Below are 16,033 nucleotides of genomic sequence, written 5' to 3'. Positions count from 1 at the left end.
TGTATCGATGAAATTTTCCTGAAAACATTGAACATTAGAAACATTTTGTCCTGCTTTTTAAAAAATCTCAATATTTGATTTTACTTCCACCTCACCTGTAACTCTGTAGCTGACTGGATTCGTCAACCGGGTTCTGGTCGTCGGAGAATTCTTCCGTCGCTGATATTACCTGCGTCTCTGTGCCAATATCCGATGTGATTCCGAGCTGCGAAAGAAATGAACCTACTGACGATGCGTCAGCAAACTGTACACCATATCCTGGAATTATATAATTGTATATCTACTAAAACCAAAAACGAAGAAAAACTTACGGTTGAGCAGTCAGATCCACAGACAAGTTTATTTCGCCGTTTGGGTTTCTTGCTGTAAATTTTCCATCTCTTGTTGCCTGTCAGCCATTTTGAATGAAAGAAAAATTGACTGCAGATTGTTGCAACATTCAAACGTCAAACACGTTCGAACAATGTGGCGCTACACTGGTTAAAATTCGTTATAGTTTCACTTTAAAGTATGGTGGATTCTTTATGAACGGCGGCAAAAAGAGTTGTTCACAAATTTAATTGAATTACATTAGGATGTGCAGGTAAAACATTTGAAAAACGTGGGAAACTATATAAATAATCATATGTTGATATCAAATAAATTTATCAAATAGGGACATTAGGTAAGAACGTGTGGATTATTTTCAGTGCGAAGGCAACATCAGTGTTTCGTGCAGCGCTGCCTGCTTGAACACACTCTTAAATTATTATCAAGAGAGTATTTGCAATACATATCAGCTCTTCCTTTTCGGAGGTTTGAACTCTATTCAAACAATAATTCGAATTTTCATTTTGAAACTAATTCATCTTTTAATCGCCTCAGTAGGCCAAAAGCTCTACCGGCTCTTACGGATTTTACTTTTATCTCAGAGCAGGCCATTTTGATGTATTTTTGGGAATCCTAAAAGACGTGAGTGTTTTTGAATAATTGTTGCTAAATTTCGTGGATTTTTGTCATCACGATTTCTACAAATTATATTATTTTATGGAACGATCTCGGAAAGACCTTTTATTGGTATTGTATTTCATGATTAGATCTTCCAAAGCAAGCCAAGATTAATTAAGGCACCCAGAATTTTCATTCTAAGCAATTGCATTTTAGCTCAAGCACTTCAACCACATAAACCGTTCAATTTAAAAATTATTTGTCTATCGTTATTGTTTCAGTCATTACGAAAATCAAGCACATAACTGGACAGATATGTGTAAAAACGCTAAGCGAATATTGTATTTCTCGACAGAACATTCATCTAAATAGAATTTGAATGGCCATGTCGCGAACTCTTTTAATAGCTGCATTATTGATATCCTTGGTTTTAATCATGTTCCGTCCTTAAAATAGTGTTCAAATACCAAAACCACCATGTTACAGAAAGAAAAAAATGTCAGTTGCAGTTATATGGGAGAGGATGGGTTATCAAAATGTTACTTTCTGTTACGAAGGAGAGGGAGGGTTAAAACTCGTATTTTGCGTTACGCAATTTGTGAAGACCCTTACCCCAATGGAATGGGGTAAGTGGAAAACCAAGTTCCTTGACCTTTAATAGTAAAGATTAGTGACATACTTAAAATTGGAACGTAATTGCTCTCAGTATCTTTTGTACATCAAATTTAATTTGTTTAACGGAGTAGGCCTCCTTAGCCGTGCGGTAAGCGCGCGAGCTACAAAGCAAGACCATGCTGAGGGTGACTGGTTCGATTCCGTGCCGGCCTAGGCAATTTTCAGTTGAAATTGTCTCGACTTCCTGGGCATAAAAGTATCATCGTGTTAGCTTCATGATATACAAATGCAAAAATGGTAACCTGGCTTAGAAACCTCGCAGTTAATAACTGTGGAAGTGCTTAATGAACACTAAGCTGCGAGGCGCTCTGTCCCAGTGTGGGGATGTAACGCCAATAAGAAGAAGAAGAAGAACGTAGTAGGTCCGCAAAGACTTTTTAAAATAGCTTTGAGCGGGCGTGACGGGAAATGTCATATAGATGTCATGGGAATAATTTATTTAACTTTTTCTAAAGTAATTTACAATCGTATGTTTATATAAACATAAAGCACTCAAAAGATACTAAAATTTGTCTAATGGTCATTGCTTAAAACTAAAATTGGCGGCGTGAGAGCCAGTTATCAAATGACATTAATGTCATGACTTCCGTGACATTTTTAAATTCGTTATCATGCCTCACACTGTATATTTAGAACAATGACCTGTTTGGCAAAGTTGTAGGATCCTTCAAGCTTACATGTTAATAAAAAATCCGAATTGTAAATTGCTTTTGAAAAAAGTTATTACAAATTATAATACAACCCATGACATTTTTGTATTCCATCACCTATGAGCCGTTTTTCCTTCTCGAACACTAAGTGTACGTAAAGCTCATCGCCCGCACCACCGTGTAGTTTTCCTCACGCATGCAAATAACGTTCTTGCGCATATAAATATTTAGTGCAAATTTGTTACGCTATTCTGCAGTATTTAATACAGGGTGTCTATTACCTAAACCTGGAGTTACCAGGAAATATTTCCCCGGAAAAATCATGGAAGTATGGGGAATTTGGGAGGTATGGGTTATTAGACAGAGTGAATACTGAATATGTTGCATTTATATTGTTTGTTCTAAGGTTCAAATCAGGAGTCGAAAATTCACGTCCGCATGTAGAAATAAATGGTCATAAGATTTTCTCGTTTATACTTCAAAATAAGGGTAGAATTTGTTCCTGGTGGGCTTGACACTGGCAGGTAAAACTGAGCCACGGACTCACCGAATTGATTTTTTCTAAATTTGAATATATACAAAATTTCTGGATGAATTTTCAAGAAATTCCTCAAGAATTCTCGAAGAACTTCTTGGAAGCCTTTGAGGTTTATTTGGAAATTCCAATGAATTGCTTCCCTTTTTCCTTCAGGTTCTCATAAAATTGTCTCGAAATGTTTTCAATTCTCCAGAAATTGTTTTCTGAAATACCCCAAATTTTTTCGGAAATTCATCTACAAGTAATTTAGAATTCCTTTAAAAATTCATTTGGAAGTTTCTCCTCTAAATATTTCTTACGAAATTCCTCACAGAATTCTTTTAGATTTTCCTTCAGGAATTCCATCGGATCAGATTCATACCAAAAACGGTGAATTTGAAAACATTTCAAGAGAATCCTGAAGGAATTTCGGATTTTATAAAATTTCCAAGGAATTCTTGAAATGAGCTTTTGAAGAATTTCTGAAAAAATTCGAAGGAACTCTGAAAGACATAGTTGATGGAATTCCATGAATTCGAAGGAATACTGGAGAAATTCATAATGCCAGAATTTCGTCATGGAATTTTCAAGAACCCTGGAAGAAATTTCGAAAAAAACTGGAGTAATTTTAGGGCAACAGGACTATGTCCAAGGGTTTGACGGTCCCCTCCCAGGCCATCTGCGAGTTGAGGTTAAACCTCTATAAAAACGCGTGATTGAGTGGCAGCCAATCAACGCAAGGATGTCAAGCTGAGGATTAAAGGCGTTCTTCACTATAGCATCAGCACACTGCCCACACGAAGGAGACCGACGACGAGAAAGAAGCGTTCTACACGGCTAGAGCAGACATACGATGGATGCCCACTGCGGACGTCAAAATCGTCATCAGTGGCATGAACCACAGGTAGGAAGGGGAGAATGTATAGACCGGTCATCGGACCGGATAGTCTACCGTATCAAATGACAACGGCCAACGATGCATAAACTTCCAGCCTCCCGCGGAATGGTAGTCCGAAGCACCTTCTTTCCCGCAAAACTATCCACAAGGCCACATGGAGATCACCTAACAAGAAAGGAAACCAAATCGAACGTTCTAATCGACGGTAAATTCTTCCCGAATCACGAACGTCACGCACGTGCGAATATTGAATCGACCACTACCTCGTTGCAGTATGCCTGCGCTCAAAACTCTCGACGGTGCAACACGCGTCGAAGTCGGCGCAGCTTAACATTGGGCTACAAGACATGAACTAGCCCAAGACACGCGCAGCAGCTGGCACTCCCAACGGAAGAGCAGCTAGGCGCAGTCTCGAAGATGGCTGGAGATATTCGATCCGCCATTGGTACCACAACAACTGCACTAGGCACGGTGCCCCGGATCAGGTAACGACTGGTATGACGGCGAATGTGAGCAGTTAGTGGAAGAGAAGAATGCAGCATGGCGAGATTGCTGCAACACCGCACGAGGGCAGACGAGGCACGATATAAACAGGCGCGGAACCGACAAAACTCGATTTTCCGGAGGAAAAGCGCCACAGGAAGATCGAGACCGTGAAGAGACGGAGAACTATACCGCGCTAATAACACACGAAAGTTCTATGAGAAGTTAAACCGTTCACGTAAGGGCCGATGCCGCCTGATATGTGCAAGGACATAACGGGAACCTTCTTACGAACGAGCGTGAGGTGATCCAAAGGTGGCGGCAGCCCGAAGAACACCTGAATGGCGATGTGCAGACAATGGTGACGGTATGGTAATGAACCTAGGAGCACGTGCGTAGGACATCGACTTCGGGCTCAGAATCACCATGAAATCCAGGAGAGATCCGCCGGCTAAAACAACTAAGCCCTGGAATTGACCAACCTGGGAGAGCTGTTGTGAGGTACTGGCTAGAGCGCTGCACTGGGTAATTACCGAGGTTTGGGAGGATGAGGTTGTGCCGCAGAAGTGTATAAATAGTCCGTATGTCCCATCTACAAAAAGGGCGATAAGTTGGATTGTATTAACTACCGCACAATTACAATTACATTGCTGAATGCCGCCTACAAGGACTCTCCCAAATTTTATGCCGCCGACTCACCAATTGCAAGAGAGTTCGTGAGGCGGTACCAGGCGGACTTGTGGGTGGACGCTCACCACAGATCAGGTGTTCGCATTATCAGGTATTGCAGAAATGCCCGCAGGCCCACCACATCACCTTTTTATCGACTTCAAAGCCGCATATGATGTAATCGATGGAAAGCTATAATCTGATACGGTTGACCAAGGTGACGATGGATCGGATGATGTGCGGAGTTCGAGTTTCAGGGGCGTTCTCGAGTAGCTTTAAAATGTGCAGAGGATTAAGGCAAGGTGATAGTCTTTCGTGTTTGCTATTCAACATTGCTTTGGAGGAAGTTGTATCACAGGGCAGGGATTGACACGAGTGATATGATTTTCACGAAGTCCGTTCAGTTATTTAGTTTCGCCGACGACAATGATTTTAGAGGATGGATGAAGTCTACATCAGACTGAAAAGCGAAGCTAAACGGATTGGACAATCATCAACACGTCGAATACGAATTACATGATAGGAAGAGGCTCAAAGAGGGCAATATAAGCCCAACACGAAATCGAGGTGGTTGAAGAATTCGTGTACTTGGCTCACTTGTGAGCTTGTGACCTCCGATAACGATACCAGCAGAGAAATTCGAGACCATCATGGGAAATCGCTACTTTGGACTTCAAAACGCTCCGATCGAATAGAGTTCGCCGCCTACCAAACTGACTATCTACAACTATTAGACCGGTAGTCTCTACGGACACGAGACCTGGACGATGCTTGTGGAGGACCAACGCGCCTTGTGTTTTCAAAGGAAAGTGCTGCGTACCATCTATGGTGGGGTGCAGATGGCGGACGGTACATGGAGGCGAATGAACCACGAGTTGCATGAGCTGGGAGAACCATCCATCGTTCACACCGCGAAAATCGGACGACTGCGGTGGGCCGGACAGAGAATGTCGGACAGTAACCGTGAAATGGTTCTCGACAACGATCCGACGGGCACAAGAAGGCGGGTGCGCAGCGGGTAAGTGGATCGACGGGTGGAAGATGACTTGCGGACCCTCCAGACTGCGTGGTTGGCGACGTGTAGCCATGGACCGAGCCAATGGAGAAGACTCTATATACCGCACAGGCCACTTTGGCCTTAGTCTGAATAAATAAAATAATTATTCCCAATAGTTGCAGTTTTGATAGAAATTTAAATATTTTAACAACATGCTGCATCAAATTTCTATCACATTTTGTATAAAATTTAGTATAACATAATAACACAGTATGATATAATTTTGATATGATCTTCTAGTCGTAATATCATCTTCCAAACTTAGACGAACATGTTCATGATAGAATTAGAGGCAAAAGTATGAATTGATAGTTCCGTTAGGATACGGCAGGCATGAAGAATGTTTTTATAGTCGATTTGAAAGCGAGCGGAGGAAATATTTGTGATGGCACATATCACACGACCTTCCTTCTGCCAAGCTCCGTATGAATTTTGTTCTTAGCAGCATTACCTTTCAAATGTTGTAGAGTTTTATTAATATGATTTAAAAATGCTTAACACCGAATTGCCCAACAGTATGAGCAATTAAAACAGATGTAAAAGTCCTTCAGCCATAGATATCACAATGCTGATATAATTTGAAAAAGTTGCCTTTATTGCAATGTTGTTAGTTCATGTTCTCGAAAATATTTTTGTACATATAAAATAAAATTTTCTGATTGTTGATCACAATCTGAGACCTAGCACGACCTGTAAAAAATCCAAGTGCACATAAACAATATATTTTGTATCTGATTCTGTTATAAATTTTATCAAAATTTGTTATTTTATGATAAAATTGTAACAAATTTGATAGTTTTTGTTTCATAGTATATTTTTGATAGAAATTTAGATATTTTAACAACATCCACCCTCCTTAACAAATTTTTTATAAAATTTAGCATAACTATAACATGAGTTGATATAATTTTGATATGACCTTCCAGTCGGTAGCCAGGATCAATGGTGTGTTCTATTGTGGCTCTACGCCCACCAAGGTGGCCAATGGAATTCACAGATGATCGACAGGCTTCGTCCACCTAGTGAGTCAGGCCGTTCGTTATAGCGGAGATTTTAATGCTTAGGCAGTGGAATGGTACAGCCGCTGCACCAATCAAAGGGACAAGCGTTACTCGAGGCACTTGCAAAGCTCGACGCAGTGCTAGTCAATGACGGAGCCAGTAGCACATACCGTAGGAATGGGGCCGAGTCATGGATAGATGTAACGTTTGTCAGCGATCTGTCTCGGACCTGGACTGGAGGGTGACGAGGGCTACACCATAGTCATCACCTAGCAATTCGCTTCAAGATCAACTATGGTGTGCAGCGTCGAGGGCAGGTGATCCTTCAGGTCCGTGGGTGGAAGACCAATCCCTTCGACAGCAGGTTTTGCAGCCCTGGGACTGGAGGCCAACACCGACAGTCTAAGCGGGATTCGCTGGTAACTGTACTATCACGCGCGTGTAACGCCACTATGCCGAGAAAGCCTGCCAAGAAATGGCGACGCCCGACATACAGGTGGAGTGCCGAAATTGCATCCCTACGATCAGCCTGCCTCAAGGCTAGACGTAGGACGCAACGAGCCCACACGAGGAGGAAAGGGCGGTCCGCCGTGAAGTGTTTCGAGCTCGAGACTGGCCTTAACAAGGCCATTAAGAGCAGCAAGAGCGTGCTTCAACCTGCGAGTGCCACCAATGGTGGATCGTTATGACCAAGACCAAGGGGCTCTTCACCCCAGAACGGTCGGACCGTTGACGAGGATTATCGAAGTACTCTTCCCGCCCCGAGCTACAAGTCCCTGGCCTCCTCCTGCGCTGCAAGGCGCTGGGAGTGTGGCCGAAATGTGACTCCGGTGACGAACGAAGAGTTACTCGCATGGCTAATTCCCTTGCGATGAACTAAGCTCCAGGGCCTGATGGAGTTCCAAACGTGCACTCAAGGCGGCGATCATAGCGAACCCAAACATGTTCAGGCTAGCTATGCAGAGGTGCCTGGATGAGTGTCGTTTCCTGAGGAATGGAAAAGGCGAAGTTGGTACTGCTGCCGAAGACCGGAACCTCGGGTGACCCATCGGCGTACAGACCAATTTGCCTGATCGCACGACGGGTATACTTCTCGGAGATCATCCTCAACGAGCTCACCCCGTACGCAGAGGGTACGGATTGCCTGTTGAGTAACCAGTTGGTTTTCGGAAGGGTAAGTCCAGGGTGGACGCTATCAACTCAGTGCTCAAGACTGCAGAGGTAGCGATCCAACGGAAAAGGCGAGGAATTCGATCTGTGCGTTGGTGACACTGGACGTGAAGAACGCATTCAATAGCGCAAGCTGGGATGCCATCGCTCTCGTTACACCGGCTTAGCCTGCCGGTGGACTGAACCGGGTCTTGGCTCTTCAGAACCGATGTGCTATACAAGACCGATGCCGTCAGAAAAGTGTTCCCATTATCGCAGGAGTCCGCAAGGTCAATCCTGGGCGGTACTATGGAACCTGATGTGAGGGGTTCTGAACTAAAGTTCCTCCTGGTGTGAAGATCGTCGGCTTTGCTAACGATGTAACCAGTGTTGTCCTACCCACGGCAAAAATTCCTCTTTGATTTTACTCCATCTAAACGATTTTATATCTCCACTGAGTAAGTTCAACTAATAAAAGGATATTTAGATTTTCTAAATGTCATGGCAAACTGTCAAAAAATGCACTCCAGAGCCACAGGAGCGCGCGCGCTGAAAATACACTCCAGTGCATCCTTTTATTAGTTGAACTTACTCAGTGGAGATTATAATCGTTTGATGAAATAAATAAACAAGTACCGTAATGAACAACACTATGTTTAACGTTTTACGTTTTTGCAATCAATTTGTGATTAAGTCAAAATAAGAATTTACGTTTTTCTCTTTTAAGTAAAATCATAAATTAAAGTTATTTGAAATTAATCAAATAGTGAAACATTACATTACGTAAATAATTTCAAACCGGACGAAAAGAAATTTGAATTTTTATTTGTATGTCGATTACGAGGTTTGTGTCTTGACAAATTATTATCCAAATAGAAATTGACCATGTACTGTGTCTCATGTGCTCGTTTTATCGACTCACCGAAGCGCGCACTCTTTGTCGATTTCAAATTTATTTGGCGCAAATTTAAAATAATTGACGACTTTTCAAAGGATAAGTTTCTTTATAAAATTCAGACAAGAATTCGATCATTTCTCAAGTGAACGGCTGGTGATTACAAGTGTTTGCGAGTAGGCTACGAAGTTTTCAGTATTTTGAGTTGAGTTTGGCTAGTTTGACTAATAGGTAAAGTGTGATTGGAGTAGATTATTCTGTTATTTTAATCAAATTTCTAAAATTAACAGTTAACGTAGCAGACGTCATAGGACGTGTTTTTGAATTCCGCGAACACCGAGTTAGTTTGAACGCAAAAGGTAAAACGAATTTAAATGTTTAATGTAAAGTTTGTTGTTAAAAGAATTCGCGTTGGACTTTCCAGCGCATTGCCTTTTGGTGAGCTGGTATTTCGTATTCGACCAGGTCGGTGAGGAATACGTGTGGCGTCTACAGGGCCGCCATTTCGTCCAACGGACATCGAGAGCTCGAGCGTCGTTAGGCCCATGTAAAGGTAGTTAAACGGAGGAGGTAAGTCGCTCGTCTAAAGCGAAAACTCGGCGGTCGAATCAACCGTCGAAGGTGATCAAGCCAATTCCGTGGATCAGTCCGAGAGTCGGTCCCCGTACGTCGTCATTATCTGCTGGACCGAAACCGAACCGACGGTTAGTGATCTTCCTTTTAGTCCTCGCTCGGTGAACCGGAAAGGTACGGAAGCCGGGTCGTTAGGGAAAGGAACTACTAGCTTGACGGAGGTTATTCCGGACCACTCTCGATTCCGAAATCAAACCTTCCGTCCAGCCGCCTCCCTCCGCATCATGGTTTCGCCATCGCAACAGGCACTCTGCGCTTATGAAGCGGGAACCTATAAGTGAAAGGATAATCGTTGCCAGATTTAGAACACGGGTCCGAAACCTTACTATAATCCAATGTTATGCGCAACCGATGCGCGATCTGCAAGACAAAGAGCTTCTACAGTCAACTCAATGCCGTCGTAGATAGAATTCGAAGGTGATATCGAATCTGTTTGGCGACTTCAATGCGAAGATCGATCAAACAACTCGAACCATGAGGCGCATTATGGGACGCCATGGTCTCGGAGAAATGAGCGAAACAGGAGAGCTTTCGCAGAATTTTGTGGTAATAACGACATTGATCGGGATCGCTCTTCCTCATCGACCGTTCACAAGGTCACGTGGGTCTCCGTGCAGCTTTACAGAAAATCATCGACCACATCTGCATCAGCCGAAAATGAACGGGAGCCTTCTTGATGTACGGAATAAACGTAGTGCCGATATCGCGTCTGATCATCACCTCCTCATCGGCGAAATACGCCTGCGCATTGCATGTTCTCGGCAGGAGGAAAGAGTTGGACGACGATTCACACACGCCGACTGGAAGATGCCACGAGAGTCCTTCGTTGAAGAACTGGAGACGCGTGCTGCAGATATTCCGGAAGGTGCAGCGTGGAAGACCAATGGACCGCCATCAAGAATGCCTTCATCGCCACCAGCGAAACAATCTGGGTGAACTACGCACCAGAGAAAACAATGGATCACCGATGAGACCTGGAGGAAGATAGAGGACGAAGAGAAGCCAAAGCCGCGATAGAGCGATCGAAAACCAGAGGAGCAAAGTCTTGCCCGTCAACGATACACGGCTCTTGAAAGGAAGTAAAACGCTCTATCGACGGACAAGCGAGCGTGGGCAGACTCTCTGGCCGACAGAGGAAGAAAGCCGCCGCAACCGGGACATTCGCCTCCTCTACGATATCTCACGACGCTTAAGCGGGCGAAAGATGAATCGCGATGCCTGTGAAAGACGCATGATCATTGATGCCCAACTGACCAGCTGAAACGCTGGTTCGAGCACTTCGAACAACTTTTCAGAGTGCCACCAGGCCATCACCACCTCGGCATGATCTGCCTAGGATCCGCATATAACACGTGTCAATACCGAAGCTCCATCACTGCTAGAGATTCAAACCATCAAAGCATGAAATCGAATAAAGCCCCAGGGGTCGACCGCATATCAGCCGAGATGCTCAAAGCTGACCCCATGACATCCGCTCACTACTGCATCGTTTATTTCGTAATATCTGGGACACCGCAACTTTCCGTCGACTGGATGCAAGGTATTTTAGTGAAGGTGCCCAAAGGGTGACCTGACTGTATGCGATAACTGGCGAGGCATTATGTTGCTGTACCGTTCTCAAAGTTCTGTGCAAAATTATCCTGGGATTCAGGAGAAGATCGATGCGACTCTCCGGCGGCCAAGCGATTCCGTGCCGGAAGATCCTGTGGGACCATATTGTCACGCTCCGCATCATTTGGAGCAGGTCAACGAATTCCAAGAGTCCCTTCTTGGTATTCATTGACTATGAAAAAGCTTCGACCGTCTCAATCACGAGAATATGGGCGCCCTGAGACGCAAGGGGGTTCCTAGAAAATCATCCTCATCGAAGCACAGTACGAGGCCTTTTCGTGTAAGTGCTGCACAATGGGTCCTGTCCGACCCTATCCGGGTCTAGCTGGTTGAGGAGCAAGGATGTATTCTATCACCGTTACTGATTCTCATCTGAATCGATGAGATTCTGGTAGATACGATTGACCGTGAACCAAACCGCGGGCTGTTATGGCGCCTATAACCATGGAGCACCTAAACGACTTAAATTGGCGGATGCGTTTACTCGCGCAGAGCGCTCTGATGCAGAAGTAAGCTCAACGACCTTGCGCAGTCCTCCTCTCCGCGGGTTTAGTCATCAACTCAACAAAACCAAATCGTTGGATGTAGCACGGTGCTCCTTCCAGTTTCACAGTAGCCGGGCAACCAGTGGAGAATGTTGAAAGCTTCCAATATCTTGGTAGCCAAATGGCGTCGAACGGCATTACAGATCAAGACGCACGCCGGATCAAGAAAGCAAGGGCTGCCTTCGAGTTTAGAAATATCTGGAAAAACAGGCAGATAAGTGAACGCACCAATACGAATTTTCAACTCGTGTAAAATCTGTGCTGTTATCGCTGGCGAAACATGGTGTGTATCAGTAGAACCTCAACGGCTGCAGGTGTCCATTAACAGATCCTGCAGTTATTCGGCCTGTGGCCTCCACTGGATTCAAACAACGAGCTAATCGTCGTTTCACCAGACCGATACAACAGAAATTCGGGATCGGAAGTGGGGCTGAGTCGACACTCTCGTAGGGCGAAACGAAATCTGTAAGCAACATTAGACTGGAACCCAGGACATCGGCAGAGGCAGACCCAGAGGCTCATGGCGGCGAAGCCTCAATAAAGAAATAAAAGAAGTCGCGAAATCTAACCTGGCAACAGGTTAAAGCGATAACCGGGCATCGCTCAGGATGGAGATCTTTCAAGTCGGCCCTTTGCACCACCGGTGTACAGGATCCATAAGTAAGTAAGTAATATCGCTCTCGACCTCCATCGCTGCGCGCCAATCTGCAGCATCTGCGGCAAACCAATCGCCGCCATCGCACAACCTGGTCGGACATCGTCATCTTCTTGCGGAGTATTCGCATCAGTGCATCGTGAAGCAAAATCCTGCGCAGGTATGTAGCTTGTATTTTCATGGCCATGATTCTCTTTTCCATTCCGTACCGATACGTCCACGAATAGTGAATAAATGCCGTTAAGTAATTTGAAGAATTTAGGGTTTTGCTAGTTTCACGGGGCGGAAAATTCACTCCCATTGCGATTGCTTGGCTACAGTTTAAAGTTGTCTTCGAAAGTTGCTTACCGTTCTTTTCATGGGTTGAGCGAGTTCAGGTAGGTGGAAGTAGGAAAGAATATTAAGCGTAAGTAATTTTGGAGCCAGCGACCGTTCGAGAGTCCCCAGAGGTAAAGGGTCTAGTAAGTCGGCAAATAAGGAACGCAGTGGTCTCTCTTAGAGTGGCGCTTAAGCCACCGTGTTTAAAATCACCTCAGAACCATTCGCGAAGTTACAATGTAACCCTAGAGGCCTACGAGTCGATCCCAGTAAACTAACCGCAGAACACGCGATCAGCACTGTGGCGGACTGGATGAGTGCGAGAGGCCAGCTCGCTCAACCAAGACGAGAGTGGTTATCGTCAGTAACTGAGATCGCACAACATCAGTTGTACACTAGGAGACGTCGCGATCACTTCAAAGCGAGTCTGAAGATTCTTGGGTCATCTAGACGACAAGCTTACCTTCGGTAGCCATTCGAATATCGTGCAAGAAGGCTTCGACTGCTGTGGCGACATTATCGAGGATGATGTCCAACAGCTCAAGGTGTGCGCCAGTAGACGTGGCTACTGACAGGCGCTGCCATCTATCCAGACGCGGTGGCCGTTCTGGCAAAAGCACTGGGGATAACCAGTTACCTGCAGAAACTGGAGAGCACCCCGCTTGCTGTTCTCAGAGTGGCCTACCGCACGTATCGGCATCCTGCGTGATAGCGAGTATGATGCATCGGTCTGGTCATCGGGAAGACGAGTGTTTTGAGCTCGTGGCACCAGAGGCCGCAGCGTACCATGACTTCGGTTGCCAGCTGGCAGCGCGGTGGGATAACTCCGAAAGGTGGGTGGACCCACCGGCTGATTCCTAACATATCAAGCTGGGTGGGGAGACCCATGGAAGTTCACTTCCATCGACCAATTCCTGTCACATGGCTGTTTCCGACAGTACCACCCAGGTTTGGGCACGCGAGGTTCCCCGTCTGCCCTGACTGCCCAGGTGTTGACGAAACTGCAGAGCACATACACTTTGGCCGGAACACCTCTGGATACCTTATCCAGAGGATGTTCAAGCGGTGGAGGAGTGGAACGCAGTCTCGACTGCAACCACTCAGATTGCCTGCGCTTGCAGAGAATCGGCGCGCCAGGGCAATCGACAAGCAGTACTAACTTGTGATTGGTTAGTTAGAGGAAAAGTGCGAACGCGGAGAAGTGTTTGAATGGTCTGCCCAGCAGGAGTAATGGCGGTGGCAACCGAGATCGTCACTCGAAGCAAGTGTAATGAATAGGTGTATGATGGACTGCACACGCCGCTGAGAGCGCAGGAATGTTGGTTCTATGACTACCGATACCGGGTAGCGGGTGCCTGTGTGAGCGAGAATGAGCGAGTGTTAATACTGCCATCCCCAAGTAGTACTGGGAGGTAGTTCCTGGGGAAAACAGTGGCGGAGCCAAGGGAGTTTAGTCGGTATTACCAGTACGGTCGAGTCGACACTCCAGCCACTTCGTGTGGTAGTTTGAAACTACAATGCACGTGTGCTGGGTTGATTTAAATGCATTCTCCTCTAAAAAACCTCTTGTCTCGTCGGAGGGTCATCGTGTCAGCAGATCTGTTTAAAGCTTTTGCAAAAAAATAATACAATAGCCTAATAGCTCAGTGATATGCAAATATTAATATCAAATACCTGAAAATTAAATAATCCAAACGTTGAACATAAAAAAAATCGTTCATGTTTTCAATCTTTCATGTGAAAAGTTCATCTAGTGGCCTTAGCAAAAATTTCCCTGAGTTTCTTCACTCATTTTCTGCAATTCGTCACATAGGCTTTGTTTTGGACCCACAAACACATCACTTTCAAGATGTTTAAAATTTTAGTGAAATTGTCAAAGCAGTACCGATTAGAAAATTAGACGTAGTCGTAAAATTGCAGAGTTGCGCCCTTTTTCTTCCAAAAGTAAAAACCACGGTCTGACCGACTTCAGCAAAAAGAAGGCTTGCAAGGAGAAAGTATGCAAAGAACGACCGGCCCAAACGTCCCCAGAAAAGCCCGAATCATGCGGGGATAAACCCGAAGGCGTCACAACATGGCGCACCTGCCCGGATCCAGCCAAGCAAAAAAAGTTCTCCTGCGAGGACAATCAACCACATGGAATTGCACGGAGAACGAAACTTCAGGTTGCGGCCAAATCCCCCTGCACGACCCCAGCGCCTTCGCTGCAGGCCCCCGACTGTTTCATAGCGAAAACCCAGCTTTGCCCGAGGGCCTCGATGCCCGGCTGCGGGAAGGCCAGGATCCCGCCCCGTTGCGAACCGAAAAAGGCGGTCCGTGGTTGCGTCAGAGCGGCACCGCCCGTTGCGTCTTTTTCCGAGTGCTACAAATTCCCGTTTCTGCCGCCGCTCCGTTCGGAGTGCACCTGCTTGACGGCAAAGAAAATTTGTATTTATTGAAGGACGAGATGAATATTTAAAAACAATATTGTTAAGCTGAGCTCAGATAGAAACAATTGTCATAAAAACGTAGAAGGCAAAATAAATATGTATTTATATTACATTTTACCCGGGCACGTTTGTTCTGCGACACCAACGGAGGATCCGCAAATCATTCTTGATTAATCATCCTCCTTCGCTTTGCGACTATTTGTTTATGATAGACAGAATCAGCGTGTTAAGTATTGGTACAGGCATTATCAGGGTAATAAGCAGAATAAATATGTACATACATAACATCACTTTCTCCTATTTTCTGTCTGATCCTTCAGAGTAACAAATCTGTTTCAATATCTACTTCTTCGAAGAGATCGAAATTTATTGAATCGTGAGCATCCGTACAATACAACTTTGAATCTGCAAAACGGATTTAATTCTAATACACAACAAAAAAAAGAATGGCTTTTAAGAGACTATTATTCAGAAGTACCGCATAGTATCGACAAAACTTGCTAAGCTCTTAAGCCCGACCAGCAACTTTCTTCGTGCACTACACCAATTGCCGCTCTATGGGATCAGCATTCGCACCACAACCACCCGACCGTTGACAAATGGAACACTTTCCCTGCATCCGCACGACAGGATTCAAGACCGCCTTCATGTAAGTAGGTGCCCGGATGAGGGTGAAAACTGGTGGTGAAAGTATCAAACTTTCCCACGACAAGAAACTCCCTCCATCCACCCACCACCACCAACCGGTCGAGGTGGAGCAATGAAAAGTGGCGAAACACCACGGGTCGGAGGCAAATCAAATATTTATTGAAAAATCGAAATATGACATTTATTGGAAGTGTGCTGTGCTGACGAATCGATTACCTACCGCAAGGTGCCCGCAAAGAGCAGTTCTGCTTTCCCTTGGGTGGCGTTGAGGCT

The 16,033-nt window shown here is 45.1% G+C and overlaps 1 protein-coding gene across 1 annotated transcript; it reads left to right on the top strand.

Moving 5' to 3' along the window:
• Positions 1 to 7,871: 7,871 nt before the first annotated feature.
• Positions 7,872 to 15,229, top strand: LOC134207136 (uncharacterized). The gene is made up of 2 exons (XM_062682856.1): positions 7,872 to 8,051; positions 14,576 to 15,229. The coding sequence occupies exons 1-2, from the start codon at positions 7,872 to 7,874 to the stop codon at positions 15,119 to 15,121; spliced, it is 726 nt and encodes a 241-aa protein (XP_062538840.1). The 3' UTR covers positions 15,122 to 15,229.
• The last annotated feature ends 804 nt before the right edge of the window (positions 15,230 to 16,033 follow it).

Source organism: Armigeres subalbatus, chromosome 1, assembly GCF_024139115.2.
Source record: "Armigeres subalbatus isolate Guangzhou_Male chromosome 1, GZ_Asu_2, whole genome shotgun sequence".
NCBI classification, from domain to species: Eukaryota; Metazoa; Arthropoda; class Insecta; order Diptera; family Culicidae; genus Armigeres; species Armigeres subalbatus.
This window is presented reverse-complemented; position numbering and strand designations above follow the sequence as displayed.

Excerpts from the sequence above, each read along its gene's own strand:
- LOC134207136 (XM_062682856.1), top strand. The coding sequence starts at position 7,872 with ATGGAAAAGGCGAAGTTGGTACTGCTGCCGAAGACCGGAACCTCGGGT. Across the intron at positions 8,052-14,575 it reads ACCAGTTGGTTTTCGGAAGG|AAAATTAGACGTAGTCGTAA; the intron begins GTAAGTCCAGGG and ends AGTACCGATTAG.